General features: G+C 42.1%; 4 protein-coding genes across 7 annotated transcripts; 2 read left to right on the plus strand and 2 right to left on the minus strand.

Annotated features, from left to right (window-relative positions):
- The first annotated feature begins 6 nt into the window (after positions 1 to 6).
- vps52 (VPS52 subunit of GARP complex) lies at positions 7 to 6,994 on the plus strand. 3 transcript variants are annotated; one of them, XM_028963939.1, is made up of 21 exons: positions 13 to 69; positions 214 to 331; positions 896 to 983; positions 1,070 to 1,122; positions 1,213 to 1,288; positions 1,446 to 1,513; positions 1,599 to 1,774; positions 1,863 to 2,013; positions 2,098 to 2,198; positions 2,268 to 2,400; positions 2,811 to 2,868; positions 2,999 to 3,132; positions 3,265 to 3,420; positions 3,540 to 3,658; positions 4,301 to 4,424; positions 4,516 to 4,611; positions 5,044 to 5,151; positions 5,232 to 5,297; positions 5,450 to 5,561; positions 5,928 to 6,046; positions 6,512 to 6,658. In XM_028963939.1, the coding sequence occupies exons 2-21, from the start codon at positions 242 to 244 to the stop codon at positions 6,656 to 6,658; spliced, it is 2,175 nt and encodes a 724-aa protein (XP_028819772.1). In that variant the 5' UTR covers positions 13 to 69; positions 214 to 241. The 3 variants fall into 3 exon arrangements, with proteins under 3 accessions (XP_028819771.1, XP_028819772.1, XP_028819774.1); XM_028963941.1 differs by having other exon boundaries at positions 55 to 73; XM_028963938.1 differs by having other exon boundaries at positions 7 to 331; positions 6,512 to 6,994.
- A 53-nt stretch (positions 6,995 to 7,047) lies between these two features.
- LOC114770233 (uncharacterized) lies at positions 7,048 to 8,959 on the minus strand. 2 transcript variants are annotated; one of them, XM_028963980.1, is made up of 6 exons: positions 8,698 to 8,959; positions 8,575 to 8,606; positions 8,020 to 8,349; positions 7,618 to 7,890; positions 7,494 to 7,543; positions 7,048 to 7,243 (listed from the first exon to the last, which is right to left on the minus strand). In XM_028963980.1, exons 1-6 carry the CDS (start codon positions 8,748 to 8,750, stop codon positions 7,133 to 7,135), a joined length of 849 nt encoding a protein of 282 aa, XP_028819813.1. In that variant the 5' UTR covers positions 8,751 to 8,959; the 3' UTR covers positions 7,048 to 7,132. The 2 variants fall into 2 exon arrangements, with proteins under 2 accessions (XP_028819813.1, XP_028819814.1); XM_028963981.1 differs by having other exon boundaries at positions 7,490 to 7,543; positions 8,698 to 8,956.
- Positions 8,960 to 8,997: 38 nt separating this feature from the next.
- On the plus strand, positions 8,998 to 11,137 carry LOC114770636 (uncharacterized). The gene is made up of 5 exons (XM_028964681.1): positions 8,998 to 9,254; positions 9,337 to 9,696; positions 10,737 to 10,844; positions 10,939 to 10,964; positions 11,051 to 11,137. The coding sequence occupies exons 1-5, from the start codon at positions 9,221 to 9,223 to the stop codon at positions 11,135 to 11,137; spliced, it is 615 nt and encodes a 204-aa protein (XP_028820514.1). The 5' UTR covers positions 8,998 to 9,220.
- Positions 11,138 to 11,256: 119 nt separating this feature from the next.
- On the minus strand, positions 11,257 to 16,904 carry LOC114770228 (uncharacterized). The gene is made up of 9 exons (XM_028963975.1): positions 16,812 to 16,904; positions 16,034 to 16,291; positions 14,088 to 14,366; positions 12,810 to 12,857; positions 12,621 to 12,653; positions 12,433 to 12,546; positions 11,716 to 11,769; positions 11,593 to 11,627; positions 11,257 to 11,486 (listed from the first exon to the last, which is right to left on the minus strand). The coding sequence occupies exons 1-9, from the start codon at positions 16,873 to 16,875 to the stop codon at positions 11,346 to 11,348; spliced, it is 1,026 nt and encodes a 341-aa protein (XP_028819808.1). The 5' UTR covers positions 16,876 to 16,904; the 3' UTR covers positions 11,257 to 11,345.
- Between the last annotated feature and the right edge of the window lie 1,063 nt (positions 16,905 to 17,967).

Below are 17,967 nucleotides of genomic sequence, written 5' to 3' on the forward strand. Positions count from 1 at the left end.
GTGGGTTCGAGAAGTCGGACGGGCGAGATGTCCGTCGCCTAATGTTGCTCGTGTAGCTACTAGTCAGGTGTAGGTGAAATGGCGCAATATATTCAAAACTCGTCTTGACATTTTATTTTATTATAAATATTATATTTTTGTGTTTTAGTTTGTGAAAATATTATTTTATTGGTTTGACAAATAGGTCATCTGGCCTGTTTTGTTTTGAGTTAGTAAACAGGTCGACAACACGGAATCAGGTATGGCGGAGGTTGTGGTCATCTCAGCCGGCTCTAGTGCGGCAATGGTCGGCGGTTCAGCGGCGGGTTCGGTGGCATGTGCACAAGACAAGGTAAACATATTTCTGCAAGTCGAACAGAACCCTCGTTAACAGAACCGCGCGGGTCGCACAGCGATGCTAAAGCTAGCATGGAACACGCATTAGTCACTGTGTTCCGTGCGCCGAGAGAACTAGTAGAATTATTATTTCCGTAATTATTTTAGTTGTCTGCAGTTGCGATGAAAACGTTGAATAAACGAAAAATCTCCGTTGTGGCTGTGACTATTATTAGTTATGCATCAGATATGTTGACATGATATTCAGACGATATACAATTAAATTTAATACGCAGTTGGTGTGACCTGTTTTTACACACATTAAACATCTAAATAATATTTATAATAGTGTATGGAAGGCCACTGTTTTTGCGAGCCATCTGTTCCCCTTTTTAAATCTAGAATCATAAAAGGAATGCTGTTGAAGGTCCAAAGTCTTGCTAAGAGACAAATGCTAAATTGTAAAAAAAAAAACACTTATTATGTGAAGAATAATGATTGAACTGTTGTCTAATTCCAAAATCTAGGTGTTTTTAATGTTTTGTGTGATTTTGGCAATTGATTCTGTTGAACATGCCAGATGAAGCCTGATTCAGATGTGGTCTCTCCTATCAACCTGGGCGACCTGGACTTGACCACTGATGAATTCATCCTGGATGAGGTGGACCGTAAGTTCAGCAGCATGATATTATAGCTGCATATGTTCTCTTTTTTTTTTTTTTTGTTTCTTACGTGCCTACCTTTCACCTTTTAGTGCACATTCAGGCAAACCTTGAGGACGATTTGGTAAAGGAAGCACTGAAAATGGTAAATGTTTTTTTTATTTAACATGATATTTAATTAATTTGTATATACAACATGTTTTAATCCTTAAAATGAAAAAACATTTCCCTGCAGGGTGTTGATCTTAGACAATACTCAAAGCAAGTGGAAGGAGAGCTTCAGCGTATTGAACAAGCCTCAATCAAAGACTGTATCCTCACCATAATATTTTGCACTTATTTTTTATTGTTTATATACAAAGTCAAGTAGTAGTCTCAAATTGATTGAATTAAATAATAAATTGTATGATTCTGCTACATTCAACAAGATAACATATCAGTTCAAGACCCTTGATTACAGGCTTTCAGATATTAAAGAGAGTCAGAATATTGCATCTCTGCATAACCAAATTACTGCCTGTGACTCTATACTGGAGGTAAATGGAAGACTCTTCTAAATGTGCTATGTTTCCTGAGTGTACTGTATTTATCAGTTCTTTTTTTATTTGTTCATTTATTCAGCGCATGGAGGGGATGTTAAGCGGCTTTCAGAGTGACCTGTCGTCCATCAGCAGTGAGATCCAGACCCTACAGCAGCAGTCCGTCAGCATGAACATGCGGCTGAAGAACAGGCAGGCTGTGCGCAGTCAGTTGAGCCAACTCGTAGATGAGCTGGTGGTGCCCAAAACTATGATCTTGTGAGTCCAGAGTAAAGATTTAAGAAAATATGGTTCAGGATAATAAATGACACCTTTTGTGCTCTTTGTCCATATTTGTGTTCTGTAGAGTAATCTTGGAAAGCCCTGTAACGGAACAGGAGTTTCTGGAACAGCTGCATGAGCTGAACAAGAAGATCAACTTTGCTAAGGAGCTCAGTTTCAGAGAGACTCTAGCCTGCTCAGACATCCAGGACAATGTGGATAGACTAAAAATCAAGGTATTTTTGATTTGTGTTAAAGCAAGAGACATAAATGGAAGGATGTCAGATGTAACTGATCAGATTTTGTGTTTGCTTTAACAGGCTGTTACAAAGATTCGGGAGTTCATAGTACAGAAGATCTACTCATTTAGAAAGCCCATGACCAACTACCAAATCCCTCAGAACACCCTCCTCAAATACAGGTAGTGAAAATTACTAATACGTCATCATGCACTCATGTACTCAATTCCTCATTATGTCCTTATGTTCAGGTTCTTCTACCAGTTTCTCCTGGCCAACGAGAGGACCGTTGCCAAGGAGCTCAGGGATGAGTATGTGGACACCATGAGCAAGATCTACTACAGCTACTTCAAGTCCTACAGCGGACGACTTCTCAAAGTCCAGGTGCGTAAATTTGCATGTACTCCGCAATTATTCTGTGGGAGGTGTAAAAATTCCATTACACTCAACTGTAAATAATGATCAGTGTACAACTGGGAATCATAGAGAATCATCACTGTTGTGTGGTAAATATTCAGAAGGTTCAAATCCCGATCCCCACACACTGCTCCCTGGGCGCCTGTCACCCACTGCTCACTAAGGGTGATGGTTTAAAAGCAGAGCACACATTTCGTTGTGTGCACCGTGTGCTGTGCTGTGCATCACAATGACAATCACTTCACTTTGACTTTCATACTACCATGTGTCCAGTGTGTACATGTTCTGCAGATGCTCATTGTGAAACACATTTTTGAGTACAGATTATTTGGAACATTCATAGAACATTGAAACAAACTGTTGTTTGCTATGGACAGTACGAAGATGTGGCAGATAAGGACGATCTGATGGGAGTAGAGGACACAGCCAAGAAAGATATCCTTTCATAGCAGGGACGAGACAGACTCCCATATGCTGTTTTTTATGAGCACAGCAAGATTGTTTAATTTCATAAAATCATTTTGAACACTCACTTGGAAGCCACCAGTCCTTCACTCCTCATCAGGCTTCTTCTCCAAGCCCTCCCTGAAGAGCAGGAACACAATTTTTACCCTCGGTCAGCGGGGGGCCGTGTTGAGTCCTGCTGAACTGGAGGGTCCCATCCTTGTCCCACACACAGCTCAAAGAGGGGACAACAGGGTAAATTATCATTCTTACTACACTATATTAGCTTAGTAAAACTCATTATAGATATTACTAATCTTATTACACAAAGTAATAAATCATTATTTTAATATATTTTGCTTGTCCTTGTTCCCCTACGTGTGGCAGTACCCATACGAGACACTATTTCGCAGCCAGCACTACGCTCTGCTGGATAATGGCTGTCGTGAGTACCTGTTCCTGTCTGACTTCTTCATGGTGGCTGGAAACTCAGCACTGGACCTGTTCAACAGCATCATGGGAAAAACCCTCGGCATGTTCCTGGTACGTTCTCTGCCCTGGCTCTGTGGAAATATTATCTCAGCGGTGCTGAACTGGCTGACAGAGTATCTCCTGAAACTCGGTGGGTGGGTGAGACGTCTGCACTGTTTTTGTGTCCACAGAAGAACATGTCTACCTACTTGTCTGACTGTTATGACAGCATCGCCGTCTTCCTCTGCATTCACGTCATCCTCCGCTTCAAAGCCATCACGGCAAAGAGGAACATTCCAGCCCTGGACAAGTCAGCGTCATTTCACTGTCACTCGTATTTCACGAATTGTCTGCTTGCTTTTTTCAATAAGTAAATTTTTATTCCTACATGTACAAAGCACCTCACATTAGAACCGTGCTCAAGGTTCCTGGTGAGCGAGGCAGCAGTGGCGAGGAAAATTTCCTTGAACAGAAAAATAGGAAGAGTCCTTGACAGGAACCACAGATCATAAAGGGGAAACAATCCTCCGCTGGTCAGCACTGGATTAGTCATGGTTGTTGATGCCACAGTCCTAGTGAAGTGTGGGTTATATCCAGGAATTGCCGGCATAGTGAGAAAATAGCAGTCCAGGCGCATATGTTGCAGAAGTCTGGGTGGTAGTATCTTAGAGCGTAATACGCTTGTGCATTAACCAGAAGACCCAGGTTCAAACCCCACTTACTACCATTGTGTCCCTGAGCAAGACACTTAACCCTGAGCTGCTCCAGTGGGGGACTGTCCCTGTAACTACTGATTGTAAGTTCGCTCTGGATAAAGGATGTCTGATAAATGTCATAAATGAACTCCACTGACATGGTAAATTAAGAGTTTTAAGCAGGGAAATTCTTGGAGGCCTTTAGTGTTTGTGTCACCATCCACAATACAACAGAAGAAATATGTGTTTTTGTGCAGGTACTGGGAGGCAGTCCTAGAGCTACTGTGGCCCAGATTTGAGCTCATTCTGGAGATGAACATTCAGAGCATCCGCAGCACTGACCCTCAGAAACTGGGAGTGCTGGACACCCGACCGCACTATGTATATAAACTTATTTGCACGTATACTCTGATAGAAATGCAATATAACCTTGATATGTTAGATATGTGCTTGTTTGTCTGTGGATATTCAGATTACACGTCGGTATGCAGAGTTCTCCTCCACAATCGTGAGCATCAATCAGACATTCCCCAACGAAAGAACCAACACGCTGCTGGGCCAGTTACAGGTACGACTAGTTTAAGATGACTCGCGTGTATATACAGTATCGAACACACGTGAGTACACCCCTCTCATTTTTGTTAATATCTTTTTCTGGGACAACACTGAAGATATGAATCAGTGTCCAGCATGTATAAAAGTGTAAATTTTGCAGCACTGCCTTAACTCTCTTGGGCATGGAGTTCACTAGAGCTTCACAGGTTGCCACCGAATCCACTTCCACTTGTCCATGACGGAGCAGGTTGATGTTAGAGACCCACAGATGTTCAGTAAGGTTTAGATCTGAAGGCATACCAGTCCAGCACCTTTGCCCTCAGTTTCTTTAGCAAGGCAGTGGTTGTATTTGAGGTGTGTTTGGGGTCGTTATCATGTTGGAATTCTGCATATATATATATATATATATATTTGTGTGTGTGTGTGTGTGTGTGTGTGTTCTCAGGTTGAAGTGGAAAACTTTGTTCTGAAGATGGCTGCAGAATTTCCTTCCAGGAAAGATCAGCTGATATTTCTGATCAACAATTATGACATGATGTTGAGTGTTCTCATGGTGAGACATAACTGTTTATGAAATTGGTGATTGGTAATATTTAATTTGACTGTCCATGTTATTGTTCTTTACTATTTCAGGAGAGGGCAACAGATGACAGTAAAGAAGTAGAGGGCTTCCAGCAGCTCCTTATGGCCAGAACTCAGGTAAAACCTCGTTGGCATCATGTTTATGGAGGACCACCTACTAGAATGTCTTCACTCCAACCGGATCTTATTTATGCTCAGATGTTCTGGTAGGGGTACTCCATGACCAGGATTTTGTTTCGTAATTATTATTAATGTGACTGATTTACCAGGAGTTCATTGAAGAAATCCTGTCTTCACCATTTGGAGGAATGATTGCTTTTGTGAAGGAGAGTGAAGCTCTAATGGAGAGAGGGCAGCTGGACAAGCTGAAGAACGATGAAGGTTAGTAGGACACTCAGCTAAACATGACTTATAGCTCTCCTTAATGCTTTAAAAAATATTTCAAAATAAGGTCCCCTATCTCACTTTGTGAGATGATTTAACAGTAATATGAGTTCCCCAGCCTGTCTGTGGTCCTGCAGTGGCTAGAAGTGGCGATAGGTGTAAAAAGTACATTGGTCATTCTGCTCGGTGACCGGATGTAAAAATCAGCACAAATGTATTTTTTTTTAGTTTTTAGAAAGAGACTTCAGATACAGTATTAGGGGACCACAAAAAAGATATTTATATATATTTAGGTCTTGGGACCTTTTAAAATAGAATATTCTGATCCTTACATGGCTCTCATTTTCACTCTGTGTGTCTCAGTGCGGATAACTCAGTTGGTGAGGGGTTTCTCCAGCACTTGGAAGCAGTCCGTTGAGTCTCTGAGTCAGGATGTGATGAGATCCTTCACCAACTTTAAAAATGGCACCAGTATCATTCAGGTTAGTTCACTGAACTTGAATGTAGAACCATTTGTAGAATGATTTGCATGTTTTTTACTGTTTGCAGAACAGTTTACAACCCTACATTTCCCACTATTTCATTTTACTAAACCCATCATCCTGCCAAGGCATTAGAATCTGAATGTCCTGTTTCCCCAGCCCATAAGAATAAGTAACTTAGTCTTTCTTAATATTTTACTTATGAGTAATAATTTGATTAGTTAATATTGATACTATGACTACTCGTCAGCTTTTTTACTGCGAGATCACTGCAAGATGCACTTTATGTAGCCCAGATTGTATGTTGCACACGTGCACTTTAAGTCAGTGAGTAACTTTGTTTAATTGTTCAAATGTTACATGTAGCGCCAGTACTGTCTAACACGTATATAGCTGAAATGACAATAAAGCTCAACTTCAACTTCAAGCTGAGTGAATTAAGTTTTACTTGTCTCTCTCCACCAGGGGGCCCTCACCCAGCTCATCCAGTACTATCACGGTTTCCACAAGGTCCTGAATCAACCCACATTCCGCAGCCTGACTGTGCGCTCAGAGCTGATCAACCTGCACCATCTCATGGTGGAGGTCAAGAAACACAAGCCCAACTTTTAATCAGAGTGAACCAAGAAGTTAAGGCCCGCTGACGAGGTGAGCCATTCCATCGGACCCATCCAGGACACTTCCAGGACTTCCTGTTGCCGGCAGTCTTATATTTCATTTACTTTGGGAAAGTCCGTCGGTAGCAGCCACTCCCAGACAGATTACATGTAATTACAAAAAGGATCAGTACTTGAGTACAGTCCGATGGCATTGCAGATGTGACCTGCCACTTTTCACTGTACATTGTTTAGAAGTATTTATTATGTAATGATTGTTCTGTATAAATGAGTTGTGTATGATGAAGACTTTACACATGTTTAATTAAACTCTTTGAGTTTAAATACAAAGCATCATTCTCTTTTTAAAATGATGTATTGTTAATGTATTCACTAGAATATTTGTAGTTTTTTATATAGTTTATTAATGACTAGATAAGTGGTTATTAGCACATGATGTTAATGCACAGTTTAGATTTATTGAATTAATTTATAAAATGAAAAGTAGAAACGTCCTCAGGACCTTGTATTCAGGTGGGATGAAGTATTGCACAGAAAAGAAGAAGGCCAATGCAAGAAGCACGGGGAACTGTCGCACTTCCTGGGAGGGAAAAAAAAACACCACTGGTAAATACGGCACCAGCTCTCTGATCCTTCCTCAATACGGTGCATATAACTGTACCCCACACTGACACGGTATAAATGATCAAAACACTGCTGATTCAGCAAATCTCAGCCATAAATCACTGTTGTTCAATACAGTGCCTAAGAAGCAATTAAATCTCAGTTCCTCTCACGCACACTCCTAATAATTGCTAATAATATTTATGTGAGGAATTGAACTCACCTACAGCATATGGATTCTCCTGGGTCTCCAGATATAGCCTCTCTTTGACGGGTTCTGCAGAATTATAAAGCATTTAGTGGATGGCTGAAATGGAATTTGCTTTGGCTTTTGTTAATGAAGTTTGAGACCTTTGTTGTCTGTGACAGTAAGTCTGACTGTGCTCAGTGCCAGCCCCTGGTCGTCCTGAACTCGGTAGATGCCTTCGTCGCCGTCCCTCACCCCTTTCAGGACCAAAGCCCCCGGCCACTCGCTCAGGCGACTGTCCTTCGCGCCGCCTTTGCTCCACAGCGTGGTCCACTCAGGGCTCTGCAGGCCCTGAAAGACCAGCCTCACAGCCTGACTGGAGTGAAGCGGGACTTCCATGTCCTGTCCCCGCTGTACTGTTGCTGAGTGTTTGTGGTCTAATGAGGAAGAAGGAGAGATGGATATTAGAGCAGGAAATTTGACATGTGATGCGTGACATGGAATAAAAATGCTTAGTTGGTGCTCATTAGTTCCAGTTCGATTGCTGCTTTATTAAAAGAGCTTACCTGTGACGGCCAGCTGCACGCTCTGCAATAAAATCTTCTGTTTTATGTTGGCTTTGCCGACCACCAGAAAGCTCTGGTAAAATCCAGCATCGGACAGCCTGACGTCGGTCAGGTGGAGAGAACAGTTTCCGTCCTCCAGCAGAGGCAGGGGGACGTCTGCTCGGCCTTCGTAGCCCACACCCGGGAAACCCTCACGGCCCTTGCGCTCAAATACCGTTTCAGACTGAGTCAGCCACTGGACGTAGGGGGTCGAGTTGGGATCCACGTCGGCCTTGCAGGGCAGGGTGATGGTGACGCCGACCTGGCATGACGTCCAGGTATAGGAGGACCCTGACCGGGAGAGAGGCAAGTTTGAGCGTCTGGGTGGTCGTAGCCTAGTGGGTAACACACTCGCCTGTGAACCAGAAGACCCAGGTTCAAATCCCACTTACTACCATTGTGTCTCTGAGCAAGACACTTAACCCTGAGTGTCTCCAGGGGGGGACTGTCCCTGTAACTACTGACTGTAAGTCGCTCTGGATAAGTGTCTGGATGAGGAATGAAGATGCTACTCACCAACACAGTTAACAAGGCAGAGACAGAGGAGCCTGTGGGAAAGCACACAGTTAGAACTGACTTTTTTCAGAACTATGAACAGCAACACATTTAAAAGGATGAAAACGTCGACAATTTCCATACCTTGTCAATAATCCAGAGCTGGGCGTGTCCGATCGACTGCATTCACCGCGCATCTTGATATTTTAAAATAGAAGATATTTTCAAATTAAAAGTCTCTTCGCTGCCGAGGTAAAAACGCGGCGTGCTATCTGGGTCCCGTCATTCCCACGCTGTTTGCGAAACGAAAGTGAAGAGGCTGCGGGCGGAAAGTTTCGATTCCCGGCTTCGCGTTTTAACTCCACGTTCTGTGGGGCGTTCATGCAAGATCGAGCGCCACAGTTGAGTTTTTTTTTTTTTTTTTAAGATTCAGAATAGGTTTAATCTTTTTAAGAACTTTAGCGGTTCCCTGCAGTGCCGCATGCCGAGACCGGTCTTATATAGCGCGTTATAGCCGCGAAGCGAAACCTAGGCAGAATCGAAATCGAACCTCGGCGTGTAATCGTGATGGGATCGTCGGGCGCGTATAAACCCGGTGGTCTGGTCTTCAGACCCCACCCGTGTACGAAAGCACGTCCCCTCACTAGAACCCCGCAGCCAGGCCAGCATGGCGGTTCTATTAAACGCCCTGCTCGCGTTCTGTGAGTATTTCATAAAAATGGAATTCCAGGGGATCGAAATTGAAGTGGCTCGAAATGATGACTTTTGGTTCTTTCCAACAAGGTGTTCATGCATCATATGTCAGCCCCACCGCTTCCTCACAGACCCATATGATCCGAGGTAAGGAGAACGCCACCCTGACCTGCAGCATCCCCGTCAACTCCACAGATGCAGTCATATGGTTCCACCAGCGAGCAGTGGACCTGACTGCAGTGCTCAAGGTCGAGATCTCCACAAGAACGGGGGACTTGATGTACACCCAAACTATGGGGGATCGATTCGATCTGCGCTGGGATAGACTGAGCAGCGTGATCAGTCTGGTGGTCACCGACGTCCGAGAATCAGATTTGGGGACCTATCACTGCATCATGCAACAGAACAAGATGGTGCATTTGGGGACAAGCGTCAAACTGGCGTTTCTAGGTTGGTATTTTGTGTGCCGCAGAATCGGTCGTTTCTAGTTTCAATTTTGATAAAAACAAAGCATCACATGTTCATTGCTTGACTCATATTTCAGTTGCATATTTCATTTGCTGTTTGCTTCAATATCATAGACACTGAATAGTTGTCATGACAAAAGAAACATGATTAATAGTTGTGTGTGCAAATACATATCAGTGTAAACTCTGTATTTAGGGATGTATTATACGTATGTATTATAAACTGTAAAATGTGAGCAAATATATTTGCTTTATATATTGACATTATTATTAATATATCGAACTCTCTCATATATATATATATATATGTACAGTATAGCAATAATGACAACAACATTCAAAGTTAGATTTTGTTTGTACATATTTTTGTTTTAAATATACATATCATGTGCAAAACACATACAGTACAGGCCAAATGTTTGGACACACCTTCTCATTCAATGTGTTTTCTTTATTTTCATGACCATTTATATTCTCACTGAAGGCATCAAAACTATGAATGAACACATGTGGAGTTATGTACTTAACATAAAAAAGGTGAAATAACTGAAAACATGTTTTTAAAATAGAAAGAAAACTAAACAAATGCGTAGCTTGTAACACACACACACACACACACACACACACACACACATACACACATATCTCTTCCAGTGATCAGCACCCAGCACTCATGGTGTCAGGGTTACAGCCGGGTGAGCCCAGCGGCACCGCGGCATCAGAGTCTCGGACTGGCCTCAATCCCTGAACAGGAAACCGACCCTGCCCTAAATAATATCGATCTCATTATATTATCAGTCTAGATATTTTGACATATTGTATGTTTTCTTTGTATGTTATTGCTGTTTAGCAATAGAATTAATTACATCTTTTTTTGTATTTCTCCAGTTTTTTTTTGGAAATCCCTTTCCTGCAGTTTTAATCAAGTCTAATGCAAACAAGAATGTTCTCTACTTCATTTTGCTGATAAAAAATTGCTGTGGACCGCACTGATAACCTCCACAATCTTTGTGCACACTTCAGGTGAAGAGAGTGGGTGTCCTGATCTCTGCTGGGTGCTTGCGGCTGGCATGGGTGCTGCTTCTGCCGTCCTGTGTGCGCTCTGTACTTACTTCCTCCGCCACCTTCAAGGTGTCCACCATTTTTTTCCCTTGTGCAGAATAAGTGCTAGACTGTGCATAACTATAATACTGCTGTTTCATTTCTTCTTCCGAATCCTTAACAGGCAAAACCCGCACTCGAGAACAGAAGGTATTTTTTTATATTAAAAAAGTATGCACTCACTAAAAATGTCACAACCCATGCGTACTGTATTTAAGACATGTCATTGGTTATAGGGTGGGGACGTGCACTATGCCAGCCTGAAAGTTTTACGTCCAAAAAAAGAGTTCTGCTCAGAAGGACCTATCATTCCGTTCAGATGAGGTGACCTATGCAGCTGTGGCACATCGAACCTCCGGCAATCCCAGTGCTTGATAAGCAAGCTTGTATGTGTGTGTGAGTGAGAGAATAAGCCATACCAGCATCGTCATATTTACTCATATTTAATGCTGATCACTTCAACGGCAGACACCAGTGATACCAGTGCGTTACATCATGACTAGTGAAATGAACAAAGACCGGTATCTCTTCTCAGGCTTGGTCAGGTACTGCAATGGCGATGGTGGAGTAGATGACCTGATGTGTCTTGTCCTGCACTCTTCCTTTCTCTCTCCAGTTCTGGTGACCCAAAGAAGCATAGTGGAGCTCACTGTCCCCTGTATCAGGGCAAATCTGCACACATACACACGCTTATTATGAATTACTAAACTCTGAGCATAAACATAATTACAGTAATATCTTCATAAACGGCTGAAGGCATTGCAATATCTTTACTTACTCCATTCTCATCATCACTCTGAGATGATTCTGAACCTACAGCACATTGGAATGCTCTTATTTTACAATTAAATTCATCTCACTTTCAATCTGTTGTATCAAGTGTAGTGGACAACACTATCACCTGTCTGTGCCAGTCTGTGGGTTTGAAGCATCATGTCCTGATTAAATCTTGATCCTAAGAACATTCAAAGTTAGGTTTTATATTTATTTTTGTTTTAAATATACATATCATGTGCAAAACATACAGTACAGGCCAAAAGTTTGGACACACCTTCTCATTCAATGTGCTTTCTTTATTTTCATGACCATTTACGTTGGTAGATTCTCACTGAAGGCATCAGAACTATGAATGAACACATGTGGAGTTACGTACTTAACAAAAAAAAGGTGAAATAACTGAAAACATGTTTTATATTCTAGTTATATTCTGACTGTGGAGACCAGGTCTCCACTTTTTGTTAAGTACATAACTCCACATGTGTTCATTCATAGTTAGATTCTTCAGTGAGAATCTACCCATGTAAATGGTCATGAAAATAAAGAAAACACATGAGGAAATATCTGAAATTGTGTGTTTATTTTAGAGTGCATTTAGGAACATATATATTAAATATGCCTTTAACCTGAGGTATAACATTTTTTTGAACAGCATGAACCCTCCCGGCACCTCCAGATTTGTTTTTAATTTTCAGTTAAACATTTTGTTAAAATGTGCAGAGCAGTGTAATTATGAATAAATGATTTTGATTTAGCATTTTACTTCCAGTAAGTTATATCACAAATGTCTTTAATTTTTAGATTTAATTTAGCACGAAAAAAATTACAGAAATGTATTAACCTGTTGTTCCATACTTTCTTCTGCTTTCATTTCTCCTGTGCCTCAAAACGAAAGAAATGAGCAGAACGGACAGCAGTAGCAGTACGCACAGCCCGATAACTGAAACCATGAGCACTAGCAGAAAAAAACAGCCGTCATGAAGTTTCCTAAGAAATGCCTCAAATGTCACACTTCATGAAGTCATGTACCTCTTTTGTGCGCTGTGGCTTTTGCTTTAGAATCTATAGACAGAATAAAGCACATGTGGTCACCTCACAGGAAAACCACACATAATTCTGTTTATTGGCCAAAATAGCAGCACTTTTTTAACCGGTCAGTCAATGTTACATATATAACATTTCTTTATATGAATATGATAAACACAAACATTACTGTACCTGAAGAAACTGTTTCCATGACCACTGTTGTAGTGTGATGCTGATGAACTAGAAGTAGTAAAGAATGTTTACTTGCAAAAAAGAGCCATAGAGCAAAGTTTCAGTAATTATTATCTTAATAATATACTTTTAGAAAGCCTCTAGATTGCTTTGCTCTCGTTGAAATAGATTCAATTTTCAAATGGATGCTCTTTGTTATGCCTTTTGAATGTTTTTTTTTTCTCAAAATATATTTTTATTGACTTTAAGCAAGACACAAAGAAAAGGGGGAAAAATGCAATGCACACGATATATAAAAAAAAAAAAAGACCTGACTAAGTAAATCAATTCTGCAAGAGTTACATACAAAGATCGGGTAACATTGCAGTATTATAGGAAAAAATGACAATTTAGTCATAATCGAAGAACAATAATGATAATAACGTGTGCAATTCTAAACCCAACAACCTTTCCACATAATAACCCCATCCTCATGCCTGATTGATTAATGAAAAGGAACAAGATGACAATATCGTTTCTGGGACTTTACTGGGTAATACTAATAGTCGGATTCTGAGACTGAAGGCTTGTAAAATACTCCAGGAACGGCCCCCACACCTTATGAATTTCTTTTTTGGCATCACCAATTGAGTAGCGTATCTTTTCAAGGCCTAGACAGGACATAAGGTGCCTCATCCATTGAGCATGGGTGGGGAGAGCAGCACATTTCTATCTGAGTAAGACTGCACGTCTGGCTAAAAGGGAAGCATAAGATAGTGTCCGGCATTTTACCGGGGTCAGACGTGCATCATCACTGATGCCAAAAAGCGCAGTCAAAAGATTAAGTTGTATACGCTGTTTGAGGACAGAAGGGGTTTGAAAATATCTCCCTCCAATATTTTTCAAGGTTAGGACACGACCAATAAATACGGATAAGCGAAGCATCCTCACTTCCACATTTATCACAGCAGGGATCCACATTTGGGTAAATGCGCGATAATTTGACTTTGGACATATGAGCTCTGTGCACAACTTTAAACTGTAAAATCCTGTTCCCAAGCAGTTTTGATTCTATTAATAGAGGGACACTTCATACCAACCAGTTTGTCATAAATAAAGGATATTAACCAATTACGTGTTGGGTGCAAAGTAAGAAATGTATCAGCTGTATTCATAACTGGTGTCTCAGGGAATTTCTGAAGAAAGTGTGCAGATATCTGCAGATATCTAAAAAAAATGTATGTGGGAGAATAAATTGATCATTTAGAATTTTTTGGGGGAAACCCATTCCTATCTCACCTTCCATCACTGTCAGGGTCGCCGCCAGATTACTGTTGCAGAAGTATTTTCCTGTGTCCTCCAGCACCAGCTGGAGTATCTCGAGGGCACCACGATGGAGAACAAACCTGCCCCATGGGTCTTCTCTCTCCCTCTTCACGGTGCCGTTCCTGAACATGGTGAAAATGTTCATGCGCTTGGAATTCTTGTTTCTCCTGAAAGACCAGAGCTGCTTTCGGTCGTCTGAGCCATCACAGGGTAACAGCAGTGTTCTCCCAACAGGAAGAGAAAAGGCTTTTCCTGAAAAGGCAATTTAACTCTATTTAACTCCACGTCATCCGACGCTTCCCATCGTCCAAAATGTCCACATCGTCCAAAACGTCCACATCGTCCCACCTTCCGACACGTCCACATCGTCCAAAACGTCCACGTCGTCAAACACGTCCACATCGTCCAACACGTCCACATCGTCCACATCGTCCAAAACGTCCACATCGTCCTACCTTCCGACACGTCCACATCGTCCGACACGTCCACATCGTCCAACATGTCCACATCATCCTACCTTCCAACACGTCCGCATCATTCTACTTTCCAACACGTCCACATCCTCCTACCTTCTAACAAGTCCACATCCTCCTACCTTCCAACACGTCCACATCGTCCTACCTTCCAACACGTCCACATCGTCCTACCTTCCAACACGTCCACATCGTCCTACCTTCCAACACGTCCACATCCTCCTACCTTCCAACACGTCCACATCGTCCTACCTTCCGACACGTCCACATCGTCCTTCCTTCCCAAACGTCCACATAGTCGTTCCTTCCAACAAGTCCACATCCTCCTATTTTCCAACAAGTCCACATTGTCCTACCTTCCAACACGTCAACATCCGTCTACTTTCCAACACGTCCACATCCTCCTACCTTCCCACAAGTCCACAACCTCCTACCTTCTAACAAGTCCACATCCTCCTACCTTCCAAGACGTCCACATCCTACTACCTTCCCACAAGTCAACATTCTCCTACCCTCCAACGTCAGCATCCTTCTACTTTCCAACACGTCCACATCCTCCTACCTTCCAACACGTCAACATCCGTCTACCTTCCAACACGTCAACATCCGTCTACCTTCCAACACGTCAACATCCGTCTACCTTCCAACACGTCAACATCCATCTACCTTCCAACACGTCAACATCCGTCTACCTTCCAACACGTCAACATCCGTCTACCTTCCAACACGTCAACATCCGTCTACCTTCCAACACGTCAACATCCGTCTACCTTCCAACACGTCAACATCCGTCTACCTTCCAACATGTCAGCATCATTCTACTTTCCAACACGTCCACAACCTCCTACCTTCCAACACGTCAACATCCTCCTACCTTCCAACACGTCCACATCCTACTACCTTCCGACACGTCAACATCCATCTACCTTCCAACACGTCCACATCCTCCTACCTTCCCACAAGTCCACATCCTCCTACCTTCCCACAAGTCCACATCCTCCTACCTTCCAACACGTCCACATCCTCCTACCTTCCCACAAGTCAACATCCTCCTACCCTCCAACACGTCCACATCCTCCTACCTTCCAACACGTCCACATCCCCCTACCTTCCAACACGTCCACATCCTCCTACCTTCCAACACGTCCACATCCTCCTACCTTCCAACACGTCCACATCCTCCTACCTTCCAACACGTCAACATCCGTCTACCTTCCAACACGTCCACATCGTCCTACCTTCTAACAAGTCCACATCCTCCTCCCCTCCAACATGTCAGCATCCTTCTACTTTCCAACATGTCCACATCCTCCTACCTTCCAACACGTCCACATCCTCCTACCTTCCCACAAGTCAACATTCTCCTACCCTCCAACATGTCAACATTCTCCTACCCTCCAACATGTCAGCATCCTCCTACCTTCCAACACATCCACATCCTCCTACCTTCCAACACGTCCACATCTGCCATCAGTCGGCTGTTGCACAGATACTCCCCGGCGTCAGACATCTGGAGGTCCCGAATTCTGAGTGATCCACCAGCCATAAACTCATATTTCTTTTGGTTGAGGTATGCCACGGCTTCACCATGTTTGGTGGCAATGATTTTGCTGACCCCGTGTCTCCACTCTGTCTCAGGGCTGTCGCTGAGGCCATTACAGTCCAGGGTCAGGTAATGCTCTTCTGGGACAGATACTCTTCGGACTTGGGGAGGCATAAAACATAAACTGTTTTTTTTTTCTATTTGGTCTGTCTGTTTTGAACAATTTCCCACTTTACAACTGACGTTTCATAATCAGACATTTTCTGTGCATTTACAGAACTTTTATTTCATGCAGTAGTTTATACTCCAAGGGTTTCTACCCTTAAATTATCATTATCATTATTGTTTTTTTATGACTACTTTAAAAATAGAGAGTACAGGCCAAAAGTTTGGACACACCTTCACATTCAATGTGTTTTTTTTATTTTCATGACCATTTACGTTGGTAGATTCTCACTGAAGGCATCAAAACTATGAATGAACGAATGTAGATGGTCATAAAAATAAAGAAAACACATTGAATGAGAAAGTTTGTCCAAGCTTTGGCCTGGACTGTATATGAAGGTAGAAGTTACATAAAACAATAATGTACAGCAGTAACTTTACATTATTTAAGATGCACTCAGTAAAATAATTAGTCTTAGACGGACAGTAAAACAAAAGTGAAATAAAAAATCTCACCTGCAGCAGCCCTAATGTAAAGACTGGCAATAAAAAACAAATATGTTGCCACAAAAGCCTGCATTGTGTCCTGTCCCAGAGTCTGTTTTCTACTGCTTCCTGCTCAGGAGGGATTGACGTGTCTCCAGTCTGAAATTATATATAGAAAAATGTGACTGGCTGGCAGGAAAGAGTGTGTATTTTTATTTTTTTTCAAGTTGCCTCATTTCACACAAACAACTGTGTTAATTTACTACATTTCACTGAAGTCCTTTATTAAAAAGAAAGAAGGGAAAAGAAAAACTAGGCAGTAACAATGGGTGAACCATGTATAATGAAATAGAGTACTTGAAAACCTTCTAATTAAAAAAAATGTCTGGGCACAAACACCAATTAAATGATTCTTTTCATTTCAGACCGATCGGGACTGATTCAAAGAACAGCAACCAGGTGAAATAATTTATACTTTATGTAAATAATTTTTAAGTAGAACGGTAATGGTCTAATAACGTGATCACTCATAGTTGCTGTCATGTGACAGCCACAGGTACGCAAAAACGGGTGGAAGAAAATTACTGTTTCACCGCATCCTACAAAGTGCTTGACCCTCACGCACGGAACCTGGAGAAATACTGGCCAAATAATGTCACATATGGTCTAAGAGAGCAGAGCCATCTCCCATTCAGTAACATTCAGAAATATGGAACAATAATAGTAGCCATAGGCATGGAGGATGACTTAACACAACAAATTCCCAATAACTGTGCAGCACACATCCCGCGATCACACCACACACCAAATTCTGCTCATTTTCTCTGTAGTGTCCTGAAATGTTTTACCTTCTTTCTTGATTCTCGTGTAACCAGGGGTAAAACAGGGCCGGGGGTGTACCCCTGCACCATGGAACATCTGAGGCAATATAGCTTTTAATTAAAATAATCGTGGTTTTGTGGTTTGCTGTTATCAGTCAGTCACACTCAGACTCAGTTAATATAAATGACAGTTACAGGCTTATGGAAAGGTAGGTGATAAATATCACCTCTACACTGACCCGTCAGTCATTTCACACCCACTACCACCAGCTTGGACCAATGGGCTACATCAGGGGCTCTTGTACTGTGTACAAATGTACATTTACTGTAACCCAGTCAGATTATTTGTAATATTTCTTAAAAGT

The sequence above is a fragment of the Denticeps clupeoides genome, chromosome 20, assembly GCF_900700375.1.
Source record: "Denticeps clupeoides chromosome 20, fDenClu1.1, whole genome shotgun sequence".
Classification (NCBI taxonomy): domain Eukaryota; kingdom Metazoa; phylum Chordata; class Actinopteri; order Clupeiformes; family Denticipitidae; genus Denticeps; species Denticeps clupeoides.

Coding starts and splice junctions, on each gene's coding strand:
- LOC114770233 (XM_028963980.1), bottom strand. CDS start 8,750: ATGCGCGGTGAATGCAGTCGATCGGACACGCCCAGCTCTGGATTATTG. Junction 8,350..8,574: donor CTGCCTTGTTAACTGTGTTG/GTGAGTAGCATC, acceptor TCTCCCGGTCAG/GGTCCTCCTATACCTGGACG. Junction 7,244..7,493: donor CCCAGGAGAATCCATATGCT/GTAGGTGAGTTC, acceptor TTTCCCTCCCAG/GAAGTGCGACAGTTCCCCGT.
- vps52 (XM_028963938.1), top strand. CDS start 242: ATGGCGGAGGTTGTGGTCATCTCAGCCGGCTCTAGTGCGGCAATGGTC. Junction 3,421..3,539: donor AAACCCTCGGCATGTTCCTG/GTACGTTCTCTG, acceptor TTGTGTCCACAG/AAGAACATGTCTACCTACTT. Junction 5,152..5,231: donor TGATGTTGAGTGTTCTCATG/GTGAGACATAAC, acceptor TTACTATTTCAG/GAGAGGGCAACAGATGACAG.
- LOC114770228 (XM_028963975.1), bottom strand. CDS start 16,875: ATGCAGGCTTTTGTGGCAACATATTTGTTTTTTATTGCCAGTCTTTAC. Junction 12,654..12,809: donor CATGGAAACAGTTTCTTCAG/GTACAGTAATGT, acceptor TTCTGTCTATAG/ATTCTAAAGCAAAAGCCACA. Junction 11,487..11,592: donor AGAGTGATGATGAGAATGGA/GTAAGTAAAGAT, acceptor GTATGTGTGCAG/ATTTGCCCTGATACAGGGGA.
- LOC114770636 (XM_028964681.1), top strand. CDS start 9,221: ATGGCGGTTCTATTAAACGCCCTGCTCGCGTTCT. Junction 9,697..10,736: donor CGTCAAACTGGCGTTTCTAG/GTTGGTATTTTG, acceptor TGCACACTTCAG/GTGAAGAGAGTGGGTGTCCT. Junction 10,965..11,050: donor CCCGCACTCGAGAACAGAAG/GTATTTTTTTAT, acceptor CATTGGTTATAG/GGTGGGGACGTGCACTATGC.